Source organism: Sus scrofa, chromosome 3, assembly GCF_054392235.1.
Source record: "Sus scrofa isolate SSC_HxYL_T2T_F1_AM1 chromosome 3, Sscrofa_HxYL_maternal_Yorkshire_Landrace_v2.0, whole genome shotgun sequence".
NCBI lineage: Eukaryota > Metazoa > Chordata > Mammalia > Artiodactyla > Suidae > Sus > Sus scrofa.
The window spans coordinates 33,928,417-33,949,144 of NC_139385.1; the positions used below are offsets into that span (position 1 = coordinate 33,928,417).

Sequence of the window (20,728 nt, forward strand, 5' to 3'; positions counted from 1 at the left end):
GTGGCAAATACTTAACACTGCTTCTCCAGATGAAAGGGAAAAGAAACCCTGACTTGTCATATTTGTTTATTTCTGTGATGTAAGTACGGTGTAAATATGGCCGATTTTAAGTTACTGGTGTGATATCAATTGGCTTGCCAAAGTCCTGAAAATTTAACAGCTGGCTCTTGTACCACTCAGCCAGAGGGTTGTGGGCAGGGCAAAGAGAGTGTCTGCTCCTCATGCCTAGGTCACTCAGCTATTTAAAGCACACCTGAGATAGTTCAAGGCAGTAGGGTATGACCCTAAAATCCATAGCTATTACATTCTGTCGTTGTGGTTGTTATTCATCATATTCCTTCCTCAGCATAGATGTGCATGCATAGTCATGATGAACAGTAACTGGAAGAGAAAAGAGAGGCTGGTGCTAAAAAGAGACCTTCCAAACCATCCAATCTGACCCCCCATTGAGTGTTAGGTACTTTCTGATAGCATCCCAGCCCAGTGATCATCCAGCCTCAGCTTGCACAGCTCCCATGATGGGGAGCTCACCCCTCTTCTGGTAGAGGATCAGCCTCTGATGAGTTCTACATCACCAGACCCAGATGGGATTCACACAGCCTGTTCAGGAAAAGTCATTTCACTGCACCCAAGGCAATGGATGGACTTGGCCCCGGAGGAAGGCACTTGAAGAATGAGCAAGCCGCTGGATCAGACATGTGGAGCAGATGAAGTGCCTGGTCCCAGACCGACTTAAGCAATGGCTTCTTTTGTCAAAGCCAACTCACCAGAATGGAAAGTGGTACATGATAAATGCTGGCCTGGGTCAGACCAATGAAGCAGGTCACGCAGGCTTCTGTCTCTGCCAGAGCTCTGAGACTTCCCCCAGAAGTGAAGGCAGAACTCCAACTTTCCTGTGCCTGAGAAGCTTCCCAGGCCCCACCGCACAAGACTCTCACTCAGCAGGTCTGGGACAGGGCCTAAGAGTCTCCATTGCTCTCAAGCTCAGTGCCAGAGCTGGTCAACAGAGCCAGCTTCCTGTACCACAAGCTGTGCAACCACACAGGCCCCCAGGCTGAGAAGGTTCCCAGGTTTGATTTAATGCTCTGCTATTGTCACCTTCAAGTTCTTAATTTTTCAGCAAGGAAGCCCTCATTTTCATTTTCCACTGACCCCCACAAATGATATGTAGCTAGTCCTAGCAGCTGGTCCCCAAACCATACTTAAGCAGCTTCAGATTAAAAAAAGATTACGTTGTGGCTCAGCAGGTTAAGAACCCAGCTAGCATCCACGAGGACTCGGGTTCGATCCCTGACCTCACTCGGTGGATTAAGGATCCGGTGTTGCCGAGAGCTATGGTATAAGTTGTAGCAGAGGCTCGGATCCCACATTGCTCGGCTGTGGTGTAGGCCAGCAGCTGCAGCTCCAATTTGACCCCTAACCTGGAACCTCCATATGCCACGAGTGTGGCCCTAAAAAGACAAAAAGAAAAAAAAAAAAACCCACCTAGGATTTCCCTGGTGGCCTAGCTATTAAGGTTTCAGTGTTGTCATTGCTGTGACTCAGGTCACTGCTGTGGCTTGGGTTCGGCCCCTAGCTTGGGAACTCCTGCATGTCATGAGAAAAGGGAAAAAAAAAGGAACCAACACCTAGTGGATCAGAACAGAGATGTTCAAAAGCCACAGAAAGGCTCTTTAAAAATACAAGATAGCAAGATGGAGGGGTAAGGAGAAAGAAGTGACATCTCTGAAGGAAGCATCAAAAGATTTTTTTTCACATCGAGAGCCACCTGCCAGAGTTCCCATTGTGATTCAGTGGGTTAAGAACCCAACGTAGTATCCATGAGGATATGGGTTCAATCCCTGGCCTCATTAAGTGGGTTAAGGATCCAGCATGGCCACAAACTGTGGTGTAGTTTACAGACTCGGTTCAGATCCCACGTTGCTGTGGCTGTGGTGAAGGCTGGCAGCTGCAGCTCCAATTTGACCACTGGCCCAGGAACTTCCATATGCCACAGGTGCGGCCTTAAAAGGGAAAAAAGAAAAAAAGAGAGAGAGAGCCATTTGCCATTGTGTGAGCCAGTCCCAAGGCTGGACGCTCACCCATTCCTCCCAACAACCCCAGGGGGCCTCTCTGCCGACCCTGGCTTACAATTGAGGAAACAGGCTCAGAGATAAAAGTGACACGTCCAAGGTTACACAGCTGCTCCAGCATTTATTTGTAGACTTTTTGGTGATAATTTAGTTCTGACCAGTATGAGGTGACACCACATTGTGGTTTTGCTTTACATTTCTCTAATGTAGTGGTGTTGAGCATCTTTTCAAGTGTCTTTTTGACCACCTGTACGTCTTGTAGAAAGGTCTGTTTAGGTCTTCCACCCATTTTTTTTTAATTGGGTTGTTGTTTTTTTCTGGTATTGAGTTGTATGATCTATTTGTATATTAACGCCTTTTCAGTCACATTATTTGCAAATATTCTCTCCCATTCTATAGGTTGTCTTTTCATTTTGCTGATGGTTTCCTTTGCTGTACAAAAGCTTTTAAGTTTGATTAGGTCCCATGATAAGACTTTGTCTTTTTTTAATTCCCTATACTTATGCCCAGGGCCTGGACCAACTGCCTGGCACATAACAGATGCTTTCTAAATTTTTGTTGAGTGAATAAATGGTTTTTTCGCTCCCAAAGACAAAAGAAGAGGATAAAATTACAGAAGGGATGATTTAGGCCAGATACACATACACAAACACTTCCTCCCCTAAAAGACTGAGACCTGGAAAAGATTATCATAATAAACCAGTTTACAGTAACTAAATTAGAAAAGAAAGAAAAAAAAAACTATAGCATCCAATGCTGGCAAGACAATGAGTCTCTGTGGCTGGCAAAAGCCCTTTGAAAAGTAATGAGGTGATAAGCATCAAAAGTGGTAAAAATGCTCACTCATTACACTTGGTATTCCTACTTCTAAAAAATTAAAGAAATAATTCAACAGTATCAAAGATTTTTTTTTTGAATAAGGGTATTTACTGTTTTTATTATCTGAAAACAAACAAACAAACAAACAAACCTGGAACAGCTTAACTGCCCAACAGTTGGAGTACACAGCCTGTAATCATGATTACTATGAAAATTCAGTGGAGCTACACAAAAAAAGGATTATGATAAATGAAAGAAATCAGATAAAATCTAGAATATAGATTCTGGCTCGAGCAGGAAAACTCCTTATGAGCAAGGACTAGAAGAAAGCAAGAAATAATGGAAATACTTATTCTGTGTGCTGGAGACTGCAGGCTGCCTGTCAGATCCAGTTCTTTCCATCCTCCAGACACACAGCTAACCAGATTTCCCAGCAGCCCTTGCACCTAAATGGGGCCATGTGGCTGAGTTCAAGTCAATGAAATGGGAACAGAAGGGATGGGCCACTTGCTGTTCTGGCCCATAAAATCCTACCACGCATGCTCCACCAGGCTACATCTCCAAGGGGACCTTGGAAGCCACATGTTGGAGATGGCAGAGACTCTGTGAGCCTATGCCCCAAACAACTATGCATTCACCTGGGACCACCCTTCACAGTTACATGAGAAATAAACTTCCATTGCATATGTGCCATTCAGTTTGGGTCTGTTTGTTATCACAGTCTAGCCAGCCCCAACAAATAATGCTGATACAGTGCCTGGTGGCTAAGAGCTCAGGCTTTGAGGTCAGTGATGCCATTTACGATCTCTGTGACTTTGGGAGGTCTCTCAGTTGCTCTGAGCCTCAGTTTCCTCATCAGTCTGTTTTGAGTACCAAATGAGAAAAATACTATAAAGTCCTATGATCGGTGCCTAAGATGAAGAAGGGATTCAGTCGGCGAGTGGTTCCAAGTGACCTGGGAGCCCAGCCCATCCTGCCCTTCCTTGGATTCTGGATGCATTTGCCTGAGCTAAGGCTTCCGACCCGTGCAAACAAGAGTGCTGACTAATACAACACTGCTCCAAATGTTAATGTCTTTCACCCAATTCATCACCTAGGCAGAGGTGGTCCAGCCTGAGCAAACCCAGGCAGAGCCTCACTCACTACAGGCAGTCTTAGGATGGAGACAGTGGGCAATCACTGACCCAGTGTCCTTTGCACCTTAGTGGCAGAACCAGGTCCAGAAACCAGGGTGACCCCAAATCAGCCTTTCCCAAGATGGCTTCATCCCTGGTGCTCACTCAGATCAGGCTGGGCTGTTTCCTGAACAGGGAAGTCACAAACCAGCAGGCAGTGGTCAGTGGGCTGTGCCCAGACTGAGAACATTTCCCAGAGCAGATGGTGTCTCTGGCAGGTCCTCAAAGCCAGCAGAGGCCAAGTCATGCCCAAGAGGCCAAAAGGCCCAATATGGTGGGGATGGACCAGAGTCCCAGTGAACAAGGCATCCCAGTGCTCTCGTTTGCCAGCTGGACACCAACTGAGGGGCCTAGAGCAACAGGTGGACAAGGCAAGCGCAGGATGGGGCACTGAGCCAGAAGGGGGCTCACAACCTCAGCGCACACACACACACACGGCCGCATATATAAATGCATGCACACACAGATAGTTGCATTCACACATCTCTCTTTCTCTGTGTCTCTCTCTCTCACACACACACACAAACACACACGCCTCCCAAACTCAACATCTCCTAAAAGCACAGCAGACAACGGGGGCACAGTGTGGCCTGGGGGAAACCCTGGGGTCTAGTCTCATATTTTTTGGCATGTATCAGGAAGATAAATATATTTGACAAAACTGTTGAGTCATTTTCCCCCTGGGGTCCTGCAAACCCCACCAAACCAGCTCCATGCACAGGGTCCCTGAGCATTGACCACTATTCTGGCGACTGCAGAAAGATCTAGAGCTGTAATAGCAGGGCACTGATGGCCTTGGGCCAGGTTTTCTAGAAGCAGAACCAAAGACAGGGACTTGGATGGATATGAGTTTTTAAGGAGAAGGGAAGTGAAGGCCCCAGGAAGCCGAGGGGAAAGGGCGGAGCAAGAATATGGTCTGTACCGTCTTCCCTCAGCCTGATGCCACCATCTGCAGCACGGATTGCATCCCTGCTGCTGGATCCCTTACTCACTGGGGCAAAGCCTCCCGGGTGAGGTGGCTCCCGCCTGGAGAGGGCAATTCTCTAGAGAAGGGACAGCTGTGAGCTCTTAGCAGCCAGCAGCCACAGGCTGGAGACAGGAGCCCTGGCCAGGTAGAGGGGACGTGGGTAAGGCTACCACAGTGTCTGCACCAGCGACAACCGATGTAATTTTCCGAAGTTCTGAAAGGAAGGGGCCAGTTCATCTCTACTCAGGAATGCTTTTCAGAATAGTGAGCATCTGGCGGGTCCCATTGTGGCTCAGCGGGTTCCAAAGCTGACTAGTATTCGTGAGGATGCAGGTTCCATCCCTGGCTTCACTCAGTGGGTTAAGTATCCAGTGTTGCTGTGAGCTGTGGTGTAGGTCACAGATGCGGCTCAGATCCCACGTTGCTGTGCTTGTAGTGTAGGCTGGCAGCTGCAGCTGTGATTCAACCCCTAGCCTAGGAACTTTCATGTGCCACAGGAACAGCCCTACAAAGCAAAAAAAAAAAAAAAAAAAAAGGTCAATATCTGTCTTGGCCTAGGCACTGACCAAGTCACACTGGGACCAACCCCAGTGGCTAACTGTAAAACACGGGCACAGCCACACTGGTGGGTATCAGCTGAATGTCAGTTCCACCTCTGAGAGGGGATGATACCAGGAAGCAAGCCCTGCAGCAGGTGCTCTGTAAGCATCACTTCTCTGAATCCTCACAACCGCCCTGTAATGCTCCTATTTCCCCATTTTACTGTGGAACAGCCTCAGGTTGGGGAAGTTAAGCAGCTGGCCCAAAGTGGAACACCCAGTAAATAACAGGAGCACAATTCATTCTCAGCCCTGTCTGCTTCCCAAGCCAGTGAACGTTTTCCACTCTGCTTCACTGGCTTGAAAGAGATTAGAAAAGAAGGCAAGCAAAAGAAGCCCTACTTCCAAGAGACACCGGGGTCCCTCGGTGATGCTGGGATCATGATTTTATTGTGTTCAGAGGGGAATGAAAGGGACAGGAAACAAGCAATGTGTGATCTCCTGTCATGTTGGGAGACGCTCTTTTCTGAGAAATGTACATTTCGCAGAATCAATATGCTCTGAAGCCTCAGAAAGCCAAGGAAGACAAACAGCCCTGACCCCTGCACGTGACAGTCCTGTGGTGAGAGAGAGTAGAAATTATAATGGAATCATCTGGAGCAAGTAGGTTGTAAACATTCAATATTAATGATCTGTTTCAGTCCCAAGGAAGTGCGCCTTGGGTTTTGCCCAGCTGTGTGCTCTGTTGTTAAAAGACCAACTAGTCCTGAGATGGAGATTCCTTGCCCTTCCTGCTAAGGATGATGACAGAATATGTGTCATCCTCCCACCCCATCCTGGGGTCAACAAACTTTTTCCTTAAGGGGCCAGATAGATGGTACATATTTTGTGGAAATCTGATTTCTGTTGCAACTATTCACTCTGCCCTGGTCACTCAAAAGTAGCCATAGATGATATGTAAATGAATGGGTGTGGCTATGTTCCAATAAAACTTTATTGACAAAGATGGGCAGCCAGCTGGATTTGACTCACGGGCTAGAGTTTGCCAGCCTGTGCCTATTCTATTCCTTGACTTTTCAATGTGTGCTATCTCGATGCTGGGCCATTTCCTGGCCGCAGGACCTATCCCTAACTTGGGCTTTTTGTCTCTTGGGGTCATGGGCTATGTTGAAGGTCAGGCAACAGAGGTTATATGGCATAATATGAAATCATGTACAACCTAGTGGTTGAGCATGCGACACTACCACAGTCAACATTTTTTTTTTAATGTTTAAACTTCATATTTAATAATAGTTTTGAAAAAATAGTAACGGTAGTATAGAGAGTTTCTATATGCCCACATATTGATGCATTGTTATTAATTAAAGTCCAATTTGGGGAGTTCCCGCTGTGGTGGGAAACAAATCCCACTCGTAACCATGAGGTTGCGGGTTCGATCCCTGGCCTCCCTCAGTGGGTTAAGGATCCACTGTTGCCGTGAGCTGTGGTGTAGGTCACAGATGCAGCTCGGATCCCACATTGCTGTGGCTGTGGTGTAGGCCAGCAGCTATAGCTCCGATTCAACCCCTAGCCCGGGAACCTCCATAAACTGAGAGTGCAGCCCTAAAAAGGAAAAAAAAAAGTCCAAATTTATTCAGTTTTCCTTAGTTTTTACTCACTGTCCTTTTATCTGGGCTATTTATTCAAGTGTTGATTTATATCAGTATGGAACCATGGGTATTTATTCTATACTTTTGAGTTAAAATCCAGTATTACTTTATTTATTTTGTTGCTCAAATTGTTCCAGCTTTGTCCATGGGAGTTTCTTTCAACTGGCTCCTGTGTCCCTTTGAGATACCCCTATCATGTGGTGGTTTATTTTGTTTTGCGTGTCCTTACTTTCTTACACTATATGCCCCCAGCTCATCTTTATTTTCTACCCAATCTTAGAATCAGACACTTCTCCATGGACCACCCCCCCAAGTGCCTTTTATTGGAGAGGGGCATTATTAGTTTTTTGTTTGTTTGTTTTGTTTGTTTTGTTTTGTTTTGTTTTGTTTTGTTTTGTTTTTGCTATTTCTTTGGGCCGCTCCCGTGGCATATGGAGGTTCCCCGGCTAGGGGTCTAATCGGAGCTGTAGCCATTGGCCTACGCCAGAGCCACAGCAACGCGGGATCCGAGCCACATCTGCAACCTACACCACAGCTCACGGCAATGCCGGATCCTTAACCCATTGAGCAAGGGCAGGGACCGAACCTGCAACCTCATGGTTCCTAGTCGGATTCGTTAACCACTACACCACGACGGGAACTCCAAGGGGCATTATTAGTGAATGGAGATCTGGGCACTCAGTGTTTGTTGCTACTAAGCTGTCATTGCTTCTAGCCCCACTCTGCTGGCAGAGCAAGGAGACATGTGTGTTCCTAGCCTGTGTGTGTGCACATATGTATAAATATTTCCATATGCAACCATCTGTGTCTATATGTAAGATGCGTCCATACTGACATCTCCAACACGAATCCACCACCACGTGGATCATTCTAGTCTTTTCGCCTTTGCTTCCCAGTATCCTTCCACGCCAACAGTGAGAAAGCTCCCACATCTGCTGTCCACTTACTAGTTTAATTTCAAGGACACATGAAGAGTGGTGGATGAGTCAGCCATTTTGGACCTGTAAAAAATGGCAGTTTCGCATGATTCATCCTAAATGAAAGACAAGTGTGCACTGGTGACGTGGTCTCCACATGAGTCATGTGGATGGATCACGACCAGCATTATCACTAACGGTCGGCCATTCATCCATTCATCCCTCAATGAATGGATGGAACATGAACTGTTCACCCCATCACCCTCTCCTGGGTTCCCCCGCCCCTCTGGCCACTTCTTCTCGGTCTCTTTGGCAGCCACCGCCCTGCCTCCCTCCACCAGGCATCCTCTGAAGGTTGAACTGCCCCAGGGCTTGGCCTTGTGGCTGTTCCTCAGACCCCTGAACCTCATCTCCTCCTCGTCCCCTTGGGCAGCTCTGCCTCCAGATCTTCGCTCAGCTGGCCCTTCTCTTCTCTGGATCTCAGCTCAGATGTGATCTCCTCAGCGTGGCCTTTCCTGACACTAATTGCCCTCTTCCATGTCACCCTCTTCTACCCCGCCACTTTTTTTCTTTTCAGGGCCACACCCAACATCCTATGGAAGTTCTCAGGCCAGGGGTTGAATCAGAGCTGCAGCTGCGGGCCTACACCACAGCCACAGCCACACCAGATCCAAGGCGCATCTGTGACCTATACCACAGCTCACAGCAATGCTGGATCCTTAACTCACTTGAGCGAGGCCAGGGATTGAACCTGCATCTTCACAGACACTATGGCAGATTCTTAACCTGCTGAGCCAAGACGGAAACTCCCTACCCTTTTTTTTTTTTTTTCTTTTTTTTAATAGCATCCTCATCTAGGAAATTCTCACTCACTCCTTCTCCATCAGCATTTCCCTCCAGGAGAGTTGAGGTCTGGCCATGTGTTCTCACCACTAAACTTCCAGTACATAGAGCAGTGCCTGGCACAGCCTAGATGCTCAACTAATGCTTGTTGAATGAATTAATGACTCCCCTCAAAATCAAACTTTGCAAAAGTACTCACTAGACTAGAGGTCAGCAGACTTTTTCTATAAAGGAGCAGATAGTAAATATCTTAGGCTTTGTGGGTCATACAGTCTTGGGCACAACTACTCACCTCCGCTGTTGTGGGATGAAAATGAATGGGTGTGGCTGCGTTCCCATAACACTTCATTTACAAACAGTGGCATACCAGATCTGGCCTGGGGGCCCAGAGTTTGCTGACCCCTGCCCTCAGCCATCTTCGACCTCTTCTTCCTATGTGGTCAGTTCTTCGCCATCATTAACAGAGGATCAGTCACCACTTAGGTTTTCTGGAACTATGCGAGGGGTGAAGCATTTTTAGGAAGCAGCAAAATGTTCTTTCTCCATATTCCCACCCACCCCAGCTCATAAAAAGGAAGCAAGAAAAAAAAAGAAGAAAAAAAAAAAAAAACCAAAAAATTAATTTGAAAAAAAAAAGGGAAGCAAGAGAGGCCCATCTTGAGTTGGATCACTCAGCGGCTGCCAGCCGTCTCTTCCTCTCCGAGAGCAGTAACAGGATAAAAATGCAGCAGCTGTCAGCCTCCTTCCATCTTGCCAGCCTCTAGTTTCCCCTGCAGAGACGAGACAGGGAGGGGCGGCCGTCAGTCCCTAGAGGCTTGGATTCCGCACTGACTTGAGGACCACTTGTTCCAGTGCATTCATTCTGTTTTACACAACCTTCAAATTCCAAAAAGCAAACGCCAGATGGGCTGCTGCTTCATCCACAGTGAAACATTCACCCGTCCAGAAGGGGATGTCAGCGGGGCGACATCTTCAGCAACCCCAGGTGTCCAGGACAGCAGAGGGCCGCAGTGGATGGAAATGGTCATGATCCATCTGTGATCCCACCGCTGAAACAGGAAGCATAAAGGCTCCCGCTGAGAAGAGGGCAGGGGGTGGTCACCTCACATCTCCCCCATTCTACCAGTTCCAGGGCCCCAGCACACAGTAGGCCCTAGGAAGGGGAGTTTCTCTCCTTCTGTAGACATGTCAGGATAAGATCAGTTATTTGCCAATGAAAATATAAAGCCAGAAAAATGGTGGGTGATTTCAACCAGGCCTTGTCATCAAGTTTTGGAGGAAGTAGAGCTGATTTTTTTTTCTTCTTTTTTTAAGGGCCACACCCGGGCCATATGGAGGTTCCCAGGCTATGGGTTGAATTGAAGCTGCAGCTGTCGGCCTACACAACTACAGCCACATCAGATCCGAGCTGTATCTGCAACCTACACCATTGCTTATGGCAGTGCTGGATTGGTAACCCACTGAGCGAGGTCAGGGATCGAACCTGAGTCTATGAGGATTTGTTGCTGCTAAGCCATGACAAGAACTCCTGGAGCTGATTTCTATGGGTTTTGCCACCCAGGATCCCTTGTTACCCTGAGATGCAGTGTCCCTGTTGCAGGAGCTATGCCTGATGTGGACAGGAGTGTGGCTGGAGGCTGGCCAAGCCCCAGCAATTCTACTGTTTGCCCATCACTCCTTCACCTTCCCTAGATGGACACAGGGTCTATGAGATGGACAGTCTTTCTGTTGGGCCTGCAAACTAGGATGATGGAGGCCCAACACTGCCAGGTGACTGTCTTCCTCAGAAACAGAACAAAATGGCAAAAGTCAAAAGCCAGCTTCCCCAAATGCCACTCACCATGGAGCCTGCCCCACAGCTGCCCCACCTCAGAGCAGAAACTGAGCAAACAACCCTGAACCTGGCTTCAGTGTCTGCCAGTTTCCAGCAAAGGGGCCTTTCAAGCTGATCACTGAGAGCTGGTGCAGAGCCTCAGTGGAGGGAAGAGCAAGGTCAACACTCAAAGGAAAGCAGAGCTGGGAGGCTATGACACGGCCCTCCAGCCACACATGGAGCCACACTATCCTGGCTGTCTCACCTACATGGTCAGTGAAGTGCCCCACTTGGCTCAAGCTAGTTGGAGCTGGGCTCCTGTTACTTGAAACCAAAGGAATCTTGACTAATGCAAAGTAAAAATGCATTGATTACTGGGAGTCTCTCGGTCACTGTCTATTCATCACTGACCGTTACCGACTACTGAGCCAGTTACCTCATGTTGCATAACAAATGACCCCCAAAAGGGGGCCTAATATAATCATATGTCATGTTCACAGATTCTGTGAGTCAGGAATTTAGGAAGAGCTCGGCTGGGGGGTGCCATCTGGGAGCAGCAGTCAGATGTCAGCTGGGGCTGCCGTCATCCAAAGGCTTGACTGGGGCTGGAGGATCCACTTCCAGGGTCCCAGAAGCATGTGGCTGGCAGGCTGAGCTGGCTCTTGGCCAGGGGTGTCAGTTGTCCATGGAGCTGCCTGCACATCCTCACACAAGGCAGCTGGCTTCCCCCAGAGCCAATGTGGGGACTGCGGTGCCTTTATGACCCAGCCTGAGAAGGTACCCATCACCCTCACTTCGGCCACACTCCATTGGTCACATGGGGCCAGCCCTGATTCACTGTGGGAGAGGACCACACACAGAGGCAGTGGGGACCATCGGGGGCCATCTGGAGGCTGGGTCCCTACCCCCAGGCACCTGCCATGTAGCAGGAACTGCAGATGCAGATGATATAGACACAGTCCTCATTCCCAATGAGCTCAGCCTAGACAGTACAGAAGGCAGCCACGCAAACTTCATCCCCACAGTCCTTCCCAGCTCCTCTGTTCAAGCTGCTCCAGCTACTGAGTAGAGGGGAATCCAGTGGATTTGGATTTGTGTTGAAGGAACTGGATTTCAGCATTTAGTCATGTAACTCTTTGGTTCTAGAAAGAAGGATGATGGAACAATTCAAAGGTCCTCCATCCCCTACATGGCTGTGGCCCAACCCTCCACTGCACACACGGCTACATGTCACTGTCCCCTGACCAAATTTATCACAGCTTATGCCCACATCTCTTGCACATGATACTTTTTTTGCTTTTTAGGGCCACACCCGTGGCATATGGAAATTCCCAGGCTAGGGGTCAAATCAGAACTACAGCTTCCAGCCTATACCAGAGCCACAGCAACACAGGATCTCAGCCGTATCTGCGACCTACACCACAGCTCATGGCAACACGGGATCCTTAACCCACTGAGCAAGGGCAGGGATTTAACTTGCATCCTCATGGATCCAAGTCTGGTTTGTTACCACTGAGCCACGATGGGAACTCCCGATACTCACTTTCTAAAACCCTGAATTATCCCCAGACAACCTGGCACATATATGCGCTGTCTCATTTTGTAAAGCAGGAAGCAGCAGAGCACAGCGATTAAGGACTCTTGTACCTGGGTTCAGATCCCAGCTCTGCTACTTAGTAGCTGCAAGATCTTAAAGTCTCAGTTTCCTTCTCTGTAAAGTGGAGTTGAAAAACACACCCATGTCATAAGGTCATGAGGACCCAGAAGGAAAGGACTCAGCACATGGTCACCACTGGAGAAAGGCTAGTCTTTATGCCGGTGCTTAGTTCAGGGAGGTAACTGTTCACTTTTCCTGAATTTCATGACTCTTCTTTCTTTACAGACTGTTGAGAGTTGGGCACAAGGACTGCATCTTCCACCTCCCTCTTGCAGCCTCCAGCCCCTCCTATTGCCCACTCTGCATGCCCACCTTCAGCCCTTCCCAGGCCCCATCCCCCAATTCCAACAACCTTCCTTGCTTTTAAAACAAGGAGTTCCCACTGTGGCTCAGCAGTAACGAACCTGACTAGTATCCATGAGGTTGCAGGTCTGATCCCTGGCCTTGCTCAGTGGGTTAAGAATCTGGCATTGCTGTGGCTGTGGTGTAGGTTGCAGACTTGTCTCAGATCTGGCGTGGCTGTATCTGTGGCTGTGGCTGGCACCTGCAGCTCTGGTTTGACCCCTAGAGTGGCAACTTCCATATGCTAAGTGTGTCCCTAAATTAAATAAGTAAATAAAATAAAATAAGGAAACCCAGGAAAGTTTGAGGTAAAGCCAGCCCGAGAAGGGCACTTCCCTGTCGGTCTTTGGGGTGTCCTCACTGAGGTTGGAGCCAGTTTCACAAGCAAAAATGTGCAAGCCACGGATTTCTTCAGGAACCTGGCATTTTAGACATTTTAAAATCTTCGGGGAAAAATTTAAAAATCCATCTCATAAAATTTTTGCCCCATTCAAAAACCTCTGACACGAATGACTTAACATCTCACAAGGGGATCAGAGGCGCTGTCCTGAGATTGCCAGTAAATGAAGACAATTACAGACAACAGCATAGGCCCAACTTCCAAATGAACTGAGAGATACAGCAGCCTTTTCCAATCAACACAGCCCTTAAAAGAGCCACCACCACCACCACCACCAAGGGTGATCTGCAGCAGCGATGGGCGAAGACTGCCACTCACTGGCAGCGTCCGGAACTGGATGGGAAGTACTGACATTTAGTTGTATCTTTCACAAGCTCTTAACCTTTACATCCGTGTCAATAAAAAGCCCCATTAACATTTAAAAGGGATGTTTCTGGGTGTCCACTTGGAATAAAAGTTAGAAAACACTCCAAGAAATGGATTATGCATCTCATCTGTCCCATATCTCCAGGTTTACTTCCTTTCATGGTGAAAAAGCAAAACGCATGGACCGGCCAACGGCCCATCAGCCACTGGTGGGAAACACAGTGGCTTCTTGGGGGGTTGGGGTGGGAGCGAGCCAAGAGCCGGGGACCCCTGGAGCTGGCCTTGCGCCCTGGTCAGGGCACCCAAGACCATCTGCCTTGTTTTTCCTCTCTCCGCGCTGCATCCTCCCAGACTCAGCCCAGACATCACATCTGGGAAGCTGGGATGAAACCTGCGCTTTATACCCCCTCGGCCACTTGAGCCTCCTCCACCAGGCCTCCAGCTCTCTGGACTGCCCTGTCCACTTGCCAGCTTACTTTCCACCCAACAATGGATGGGTCGTGTGCTTGGGAGACAGGCACCACATGCCCTCTCCTCATTCATTTGCGTAAGCATCCCAGAACACACTCACGCGTTCCTTCTCGAACGCCCACTACACGCTGAGTGCAGGGGACATGATGAGGCACGAAGCAGAGGGGGCCCGTCCTCCTCCAACTCCGTTTACACCATCTCTACTCTGCCCTGGTTCCTGTCACATGTGCAACTCAATAGATGTTGGACGGACGGATGTCTCTGCTTTCAGCACAACTGAATTAGCTTAATTATGTCCTAGGAGAATTAAATTAATGCTGTTCAGATGCAGTGAACTCACGTGGATCCCTTCTGCAAGCTAGCGACCTTCAAGCTTCACATCCTGTGTATGCATTTTGTTTGGCCAAAAGTTACATGTTAACGGGAGTTCCTGTGTGACTCAGCAGGTTAAGGATCTGGCGTTGTCACTGCAGTGGCACAGGTTTGATCCCTGGCCCACAATCTTCTGCATGCCAAGGACGTGGCAAAAAAAAAAAAAGTTACACAACTTGAATTTGCCACTAATATTTAAAACCTGGAGAGCTCCCATTGAGGTTCAGCAGGTTAAGAACCCAACATGGGGAGTTCCTGTCGTGGCGCAGTGGTTAATGAATCCAACTAGGAACCATGAGGTTGCGGGTTCATTCCCTGGTCTTGCTCAGTGGGTTAAGGATCCGGCGTTGCCCTGAGCTGTGGTATAGGTTGCAGACACGGCTCGGATCCCTCATTGCTGTGGCTCTGGCGTAGGCCAGCAGCTACAGCTCTGGTTAAACCCCTAGCCTGGGAATCTCCATATGCCGCATGGGAGCAGCCCTAGAAAAGGCAAAAAGACACATACACCCCCAACATGGTCTCCATGAGGATACACATTTGATCCCTGACCTCACTCGGTGGATTAAGGATCTCTGGTGTTGCTGCAAGCTGCAGTCTAGGTCACAGATGTGACTCAGATCTGGTGTTGCCATGGCTGTGGCATAAGCCTGCAACTGCAGCTCTGATTTGACCTCTGGCCCAGGAACTTCACATACTGCAGGCGCAGCTGTCAAAAGAAAAAACCAAACAAAAAACTTGGAAGGGGTTACATAAAACTGTCTTTCAGGCTTCTCTAGAAAAAAGACCACATTCCCACACAGCACCAGGGGGCCACAGCCACTGAGAAACTGGGGCTCCTTTAGACAAGATGGGGGGGGGGCTCTTCACTTGCCACAATCCCCACCTCTGCAGTTTTCCAAGACAGCTGCCTGGATCATCTCACCTTGGCTGAAGATTGTCTTGCTCAGCCCTTCACCCAGGACCGACATGCCCCTCCATGCGGCTCAATTTATGACCCCAGCGTTATGCCAGTGTCATCCAGAGATGACACCTGAGATGAGGTACAGTACAAACGGGCAATTTTATTGATTTTTACCTCCTAACATGCCCTCCGAGTAGTAGGGAGAGGCTGTGCGGTTTCTAGCAGGGACCTCAGATGCAAAGGGGAGTTAAAGGAAAGGTAAATCCAACAGGTGCTTGTGAGGGGGCCAAACCCCACGTTTACCGGAACTCTTCTAGCAGGTGAACGCTGGACATTAAGAATTACATTCTCACACCACCAGCACAGCTTAAATACTTCTTTGACAAAAAATAATAATAATAAATTATCTTCAACTCAGAAAATAAATTGTGCTCAGCAGAGTGACAGGAGGGTCCATTCACGGCATTGCACCAGGGGCTAGACGGGGGGGAAGGCGGGGACAGGCAGCTGCGCCCACGGAGGTGCACGGGGGCCACCAGCGGCGTTGACGTGAGTCACGTGCGTCTCTCACGCCAGGGGGCGGAGGGGGACCCCGGGCGGGGCCTGTCCCGAGGGAGGGCTCCGCGGCCTCTTCTCCTCACGTCCGCCTCGTCTTCTGTTTCTTGGCTTGTCTCTTTGCGTCTTCAGGGCCGCTCCCGTCAGAGGCCGTCTGGCCAAGGGCTCGGACTCCTTGCAGCCGGCTTGTCAGCTGCAACAGCAAGGGAATGAGCTGGAAAGAGAGAGAGCATGAGAGAGGGGGGCGCCGGGAGGAGACGTCCGTCCAGTGGGCCACGTGAGTCCTGCCCGCCGCCCCGCCTGCCCCTGTGCACGTCCTTCCCCCGGGGCGCTCACCACCTGCTCTGTGCCCAAGGGCAGATCTCAGGTCGGACCAGAGCAGATCTCTGTACCACCAAGGGTCACCGGAGACCCTGACGTACTCCAGGTTTAAGGCTTAGGAGAGCTGGGAGGAGTGGTTTATGGCCTTGGAAGGAGGCCTCCAGGATTGGACTTGACCTAAAAGTGCCCTAACTTCCGTGAACACTGGACATTTTTCTGCTGCGGCCCCCCGCCCCAGCACATCTGCTTCCCATGAGGCCTCAGGACTGCCTACCTTATCGTGGTTGTAGCCGGCCAGCAGCACGAGCAGCGTCAGGGGCAGGGCAATGTAGGAGCCTTGCGCGATGTCCTGCTCAGGCAGCTTCCTCTGCAAACACCGAGGGCACCGTCACCGGGACAGGCTCTCCCACTAATGCACTGTCCGTAGCCACGACCCCCCCAGCTTCCGAGCCAGCTCCCTAGGACCCCCGGCACCCCCGGGGATCCAGACTCTACCCAAAGTAATAGACACCACGCCAATAAATCTCAGGTGAATCCTCTGCTGGACCGACTCTCATCACTTGCTCTCTGAAGCCCAGGAATTCTGAAAACAAGGTGATCCTCACCCCTGGAACTGCCTCTCTCTAAGCTGAGGAGACAAAGCTGTGGGTGGCAGGGAGTCCCTGTGATTGAGAAGTAAGGGGGTCCCACTGTGTTGAGTCCCAGCTGCATGCAGGGATGCTCTCCTATACGGCATTGAGAACCCACTGCTCCAGGCTCGGGCACACAGTGAGGAGCAAACTGCTTCCAGAGGCCACACCAGTGAGGAGGTGAGGCAGTGTCTGGGTCACCCTTTCCTCCAGTGAAAGGTCCAACTTTCATCTGAACCAATCAGAACAGACACTCCCTAGCCTCCCTCGCAGCCAGGTAAGGCTCTGGAACTCAAGTCTGACCAATGGTACATGAGAGAAGTGACAGGTGCAACACCCAGGCTGTACCCCAAGAGGGAAATGGTGTGCCCCCCTCCTCCTGCTGGCCAGACATTCTCCGGCTAAGTGCGCTATTTTGGAGAAGGGGGACAACCGTTTTGGAGGATGGCAGAGCCGCAGGAGAGGAAAAGTCAGGGACCCCAACACCTTGGAGCCTCCATTCGACCCTTGGACTGCCTCTTGCTAAGGCCCCTGCAGTGCTGGGTCTCTGTAACAGCAAATGAACCCACATCCCAACCAGCTAACTCCACCCTGATGACGGAAACAAGTAAATTAAAAGAAAACTTTCAGACGATGGTAACAGGTTAACAAGCCTTGCTTCTCAAGGTACAGCTTGGGGGCCCTCCCTTTTAGGAAATTTGCAAGGTCCAGACCATTCTCATACTACTACTAAGCTATCACATGCCCCTCTCTTGCTCAAGCTCTTACAGGTGCACAGTGGACTTTCCCAGAGGCTACACACTGGATGACATCATAACTCTGACAGTAAGGGAATGTGTGGCTTGAGGATTCTTATGTTTTTAGCATTTCTGTTTTGATTTCTCATATGACAAATATACATATAATCCATACAAACCGAAGCTCTTTGAGATTGACAGCAAGTTTTGACAGTGTAAAGAGGTCCCAAGACCAGAACATCTGAGGACATGGTGGCTGGAGAATGACTGAGGGGCCTTCTGACTTGAGGTGGTGGAGACAGAGCGAGATGGCCCCTGAATAAATGGAATAAGGGCAGGAACAGATTTCCAGCCCCAACTGCCTGCTCCTATATTTTCTGGATGCCTTAGATCCCCAACCATTTTCCATCAAAGTCAGTCCTTTTTGAGGAGTTGACTTTAGTGGGACGTAGTAAAGTGACTATGAGAATAAGCTTTGAGGACAGTGGTCTGGGCTCTAGGCCAGGTCTTCCCGCGTGATCCCGGGCAGTCATTTTAAGACTCAGTTGATTGAACCCTAAAATGGTGACAACAGGAAGAACACCCACTGTAGCGGACGTTGTGAAAAACTGAACGAGGTGAGGTGTGTGAAGCAGTTAGCAGAGCATGAAATACTGGCTAAGACATCAATACTGTGGCTGTTGGTACTGCCATTCAACGCAGGATGAAGTGAAGTGCCCTGAAGGCCCTCGTAAGCGTGCAGCGCTGAGCGCCCAGTGGACCCACTCTGCTGATCACCCCCAGGTAAGTCACTCAGCCTCTCTGAACTTCTGTAAAAATGGGAGAACCGCACCTCTCCTGGAAGGATTGTCGTGAGGACCAGCGGGACACCCCGCCGGGCCCTCCCTTCCCTTGTCACGTGGCCCTGCTCTCACAGGCCTCATTTTTCCTGCTCTCCGAAGTGGAAATGCATTCCTGGCAGCAGCTACGAGACCTGGCTGTTTGGCCCCCACCAGGTAGGGGGTCCTGCCCAGGCCACCCACATGGCTCCCTGGACCAGGGAAGGTCCAAGCGGAGCCCTCACGGGGGTCACAGGCTACAGTCCCAGCACTTGGCAGAGGCCCTCTCCTTCCCCTGGGGTCGCCTCCACACAGAACACATGCCTCCCTGACGTGCTCGTCTCTCTGGCACTTTCTGACTGAGTGAGTCTCCGCTGAGGGGAATGCGGCAAGTGCGTCTCCCTGCGGTCAGAGGAGGAGCCGTCGGCTGCAGGTAAGACCATGGGAACCAAGTCACCAAGCATAAGCCCGAAACCAGCGCGAGAGCCCTGTTCCAGTCCAGGCTGTGACCCACGGCCCCCGACCTTCTCTCTAAGTCGGGGATGATGGTTCGCGCCGGCTTCCGACACGGCACGGGGTCTGAAAAGCACCAGGTGGTAGCTGGCTGGCCTGTGGGAGAAGGTAAACGTGGAACCGAGCTTCCCGCCCTACGCCGGGGACCGCCTTCTCCTTACCGCAGGATTGAAGATGAGGGTGATGTGTTTGTGGTAGCCGGCCGCTGTGAAGGTCACCTGTGGCAGGACGTAGTCGTACTGGGACTTGGGCAGCGTGGAGTCCAGAAGCACCACGTAATTCTGTGCACACAGAAGAGGGGGTGTTTTTATAAAGCACAGAGGGGCAGAGCAAACGCAAACTAAACCCTGTCGTATGACTCTGATGTAAAGGGCTTTATGTTTCTAAGGAAACACCCGAGTTTACACCTCTGAGCCTAGGGTGCTGCTGTCTACCGAGCAGCGGCCTCAGCGGGCCAGTCTGGCAGTGACAGGGGCCGAATAAGTGCTCAGAGCCCAGGGCAGGCTTTCCAAACACATCCAACCACGGCAGTCTTGGGCCCTGGAGAGTCATCTGACTTCATGAAACACACGCGGTTAGGACGAGCCAATTCTGATGAGGCAGGCACATGATCTACCTGAGGGAGAACGTTTTTAATCCAAAACGAGGTTGACTTCCAAGGGAAGATACTTAAGCGGCTCATTAGCTGGCAAGTTCTACGAACGAGGCGTCTCTGCAGGGGCTCCAGTGACGGTCACAGGCCTGCGTGCTGAGCCCTGACCGAAGACCAGGCACCGTGAGAACCACGTCAGCAAATGCCTGCTCTGCTCTCAACCGTCCCAGACCAGCATGACGGCTCCCATTTCACAGACGGGGAGAGCGAGGCTGGTGGAGCACCGAGCAGGCTGGGAGCCCAGGTGGAATCTGTCTCCCCAGCGCTGTACTGCCTAAAGAGGCCTGATTTCCAAGGGCATCTGGAAAAGTGGGGAGGAGGCCCCAAACTCCATCACGACCTGTTTCACTGTTTTTTAGCCATTCCATGCCAAGAAGGGCCACAGACTATCATCCCCGTGGCAGGTGGTAAGAAGCCAGGGGAGGGAAACACAGACGGGCTCACGACTCACAGCCTCAGCTAAGTTCCCCAGGGAGGAACCTGGTTCTTTGCAAAGTTTGCTCCCGCTGCACCAACCACCACAGTTTGTCCTGTCCAGTTAGGACCCATAGCAAGCATTCCACGATCAGTAAACAATGGCCAACATTAAGGCCTCGGTTAAACAGTGTTTCTTCCATCAGGGACGACTGTGCAACATCATGCCACACAAGATTCAGTGGTGGGGAAACATGTGTGACATGGTCTGCACTGAAAAGCAAAGACTACAAAACAACGTACAAAATAGTCCCAGCTTTGTGTTATTAAAGTAAATATATACTGTATTTATATTTATGCAGACGTGCACATGCGTCCACCAAAGACCCAAAGGACACCTATCAACACATTAACCAGTTACTCCTGGATGATGGGACTTTGTCTGATCCCCCCACCACACCCTCCCCAACTTCATCACCTCAAAATGTCCTGCCATGAATATTTTTTTTTTCTTTTTAGGGCTACACCTATAGCATATGGAAGTTCCCAGGCTAGGGTTCGAATTGGAGCTGCAGCTGAGGCCTACACCACAGCTTGGGGAAGCACCAGATCCTTAACCCACTGAGTGGGGCCAGGGATTGAACCCATATCCTCACAGATACTAAGTTGGGTTCTTAACCTGCTGAGCCACAGTGGAAACTCTGAATATGTATATGTATAAACACACACACACACACACACACACATTTTGCTTTTTAGGGCCGCACCCATGGCATATGAAAGTTC

The 20,728-nt window shown here is 50.0% G+C and overlaps 1 protein-coding gene and 1 long non-coding RNA gene across 9 annotated transcripts in view; both read right to left on the minus strand.

Moving 5' to 3' along the window:
- Positions 1-6,117: 6,117 nt before the first annotated feature.
- On the minus strand, positions 6,118-9,373 carry LOC106507143 (uncharacterized). Its single transcript, XR_002342403.2, has 3 exons — positions 9,274-9,373; positions 8,169-8,222; positions 6,118-6,189 (listed from the first exon to the last, which is right to left on the minus strand). It is a non-coding gene; the product is annotated as an uncharacterized LOC106507143 (long non-coding RNA).
- A 6,070-nt stretch (positions 9,374-15,443) lies between these two features.
- LOC100626015 (BOS complex subunit NOMO1) overlaps positions 15,444-20,728 on the minus strand; it is a 61,181-nt gene continuing 55,896 nt past the window's right edge. For all 8 annotated transcript variants that reach the window (XM_021086558.2, XM_085017477.1, XM_085017486.1 and 5 more), the window contains 3 exons: positions 19,038-19,157; positions 16,454-16,546; positions 15,444-16,072 (listed from right to left, as the gene is read on the minus strand). In XM_021086558.2, the coding sequence (XP_020942217.2) occupies positions 15,941-16,072; positions 16,454-16,546; positions 19,038-19,157 (345 nt within the window). In that variant the 3' untranslated portion in view covers positions 15,444-15,940. The remainder of the gene's footprint in view (positions 16,073-16,453; positions 16,547-19,037; positions 19,158-20,728) is intronic.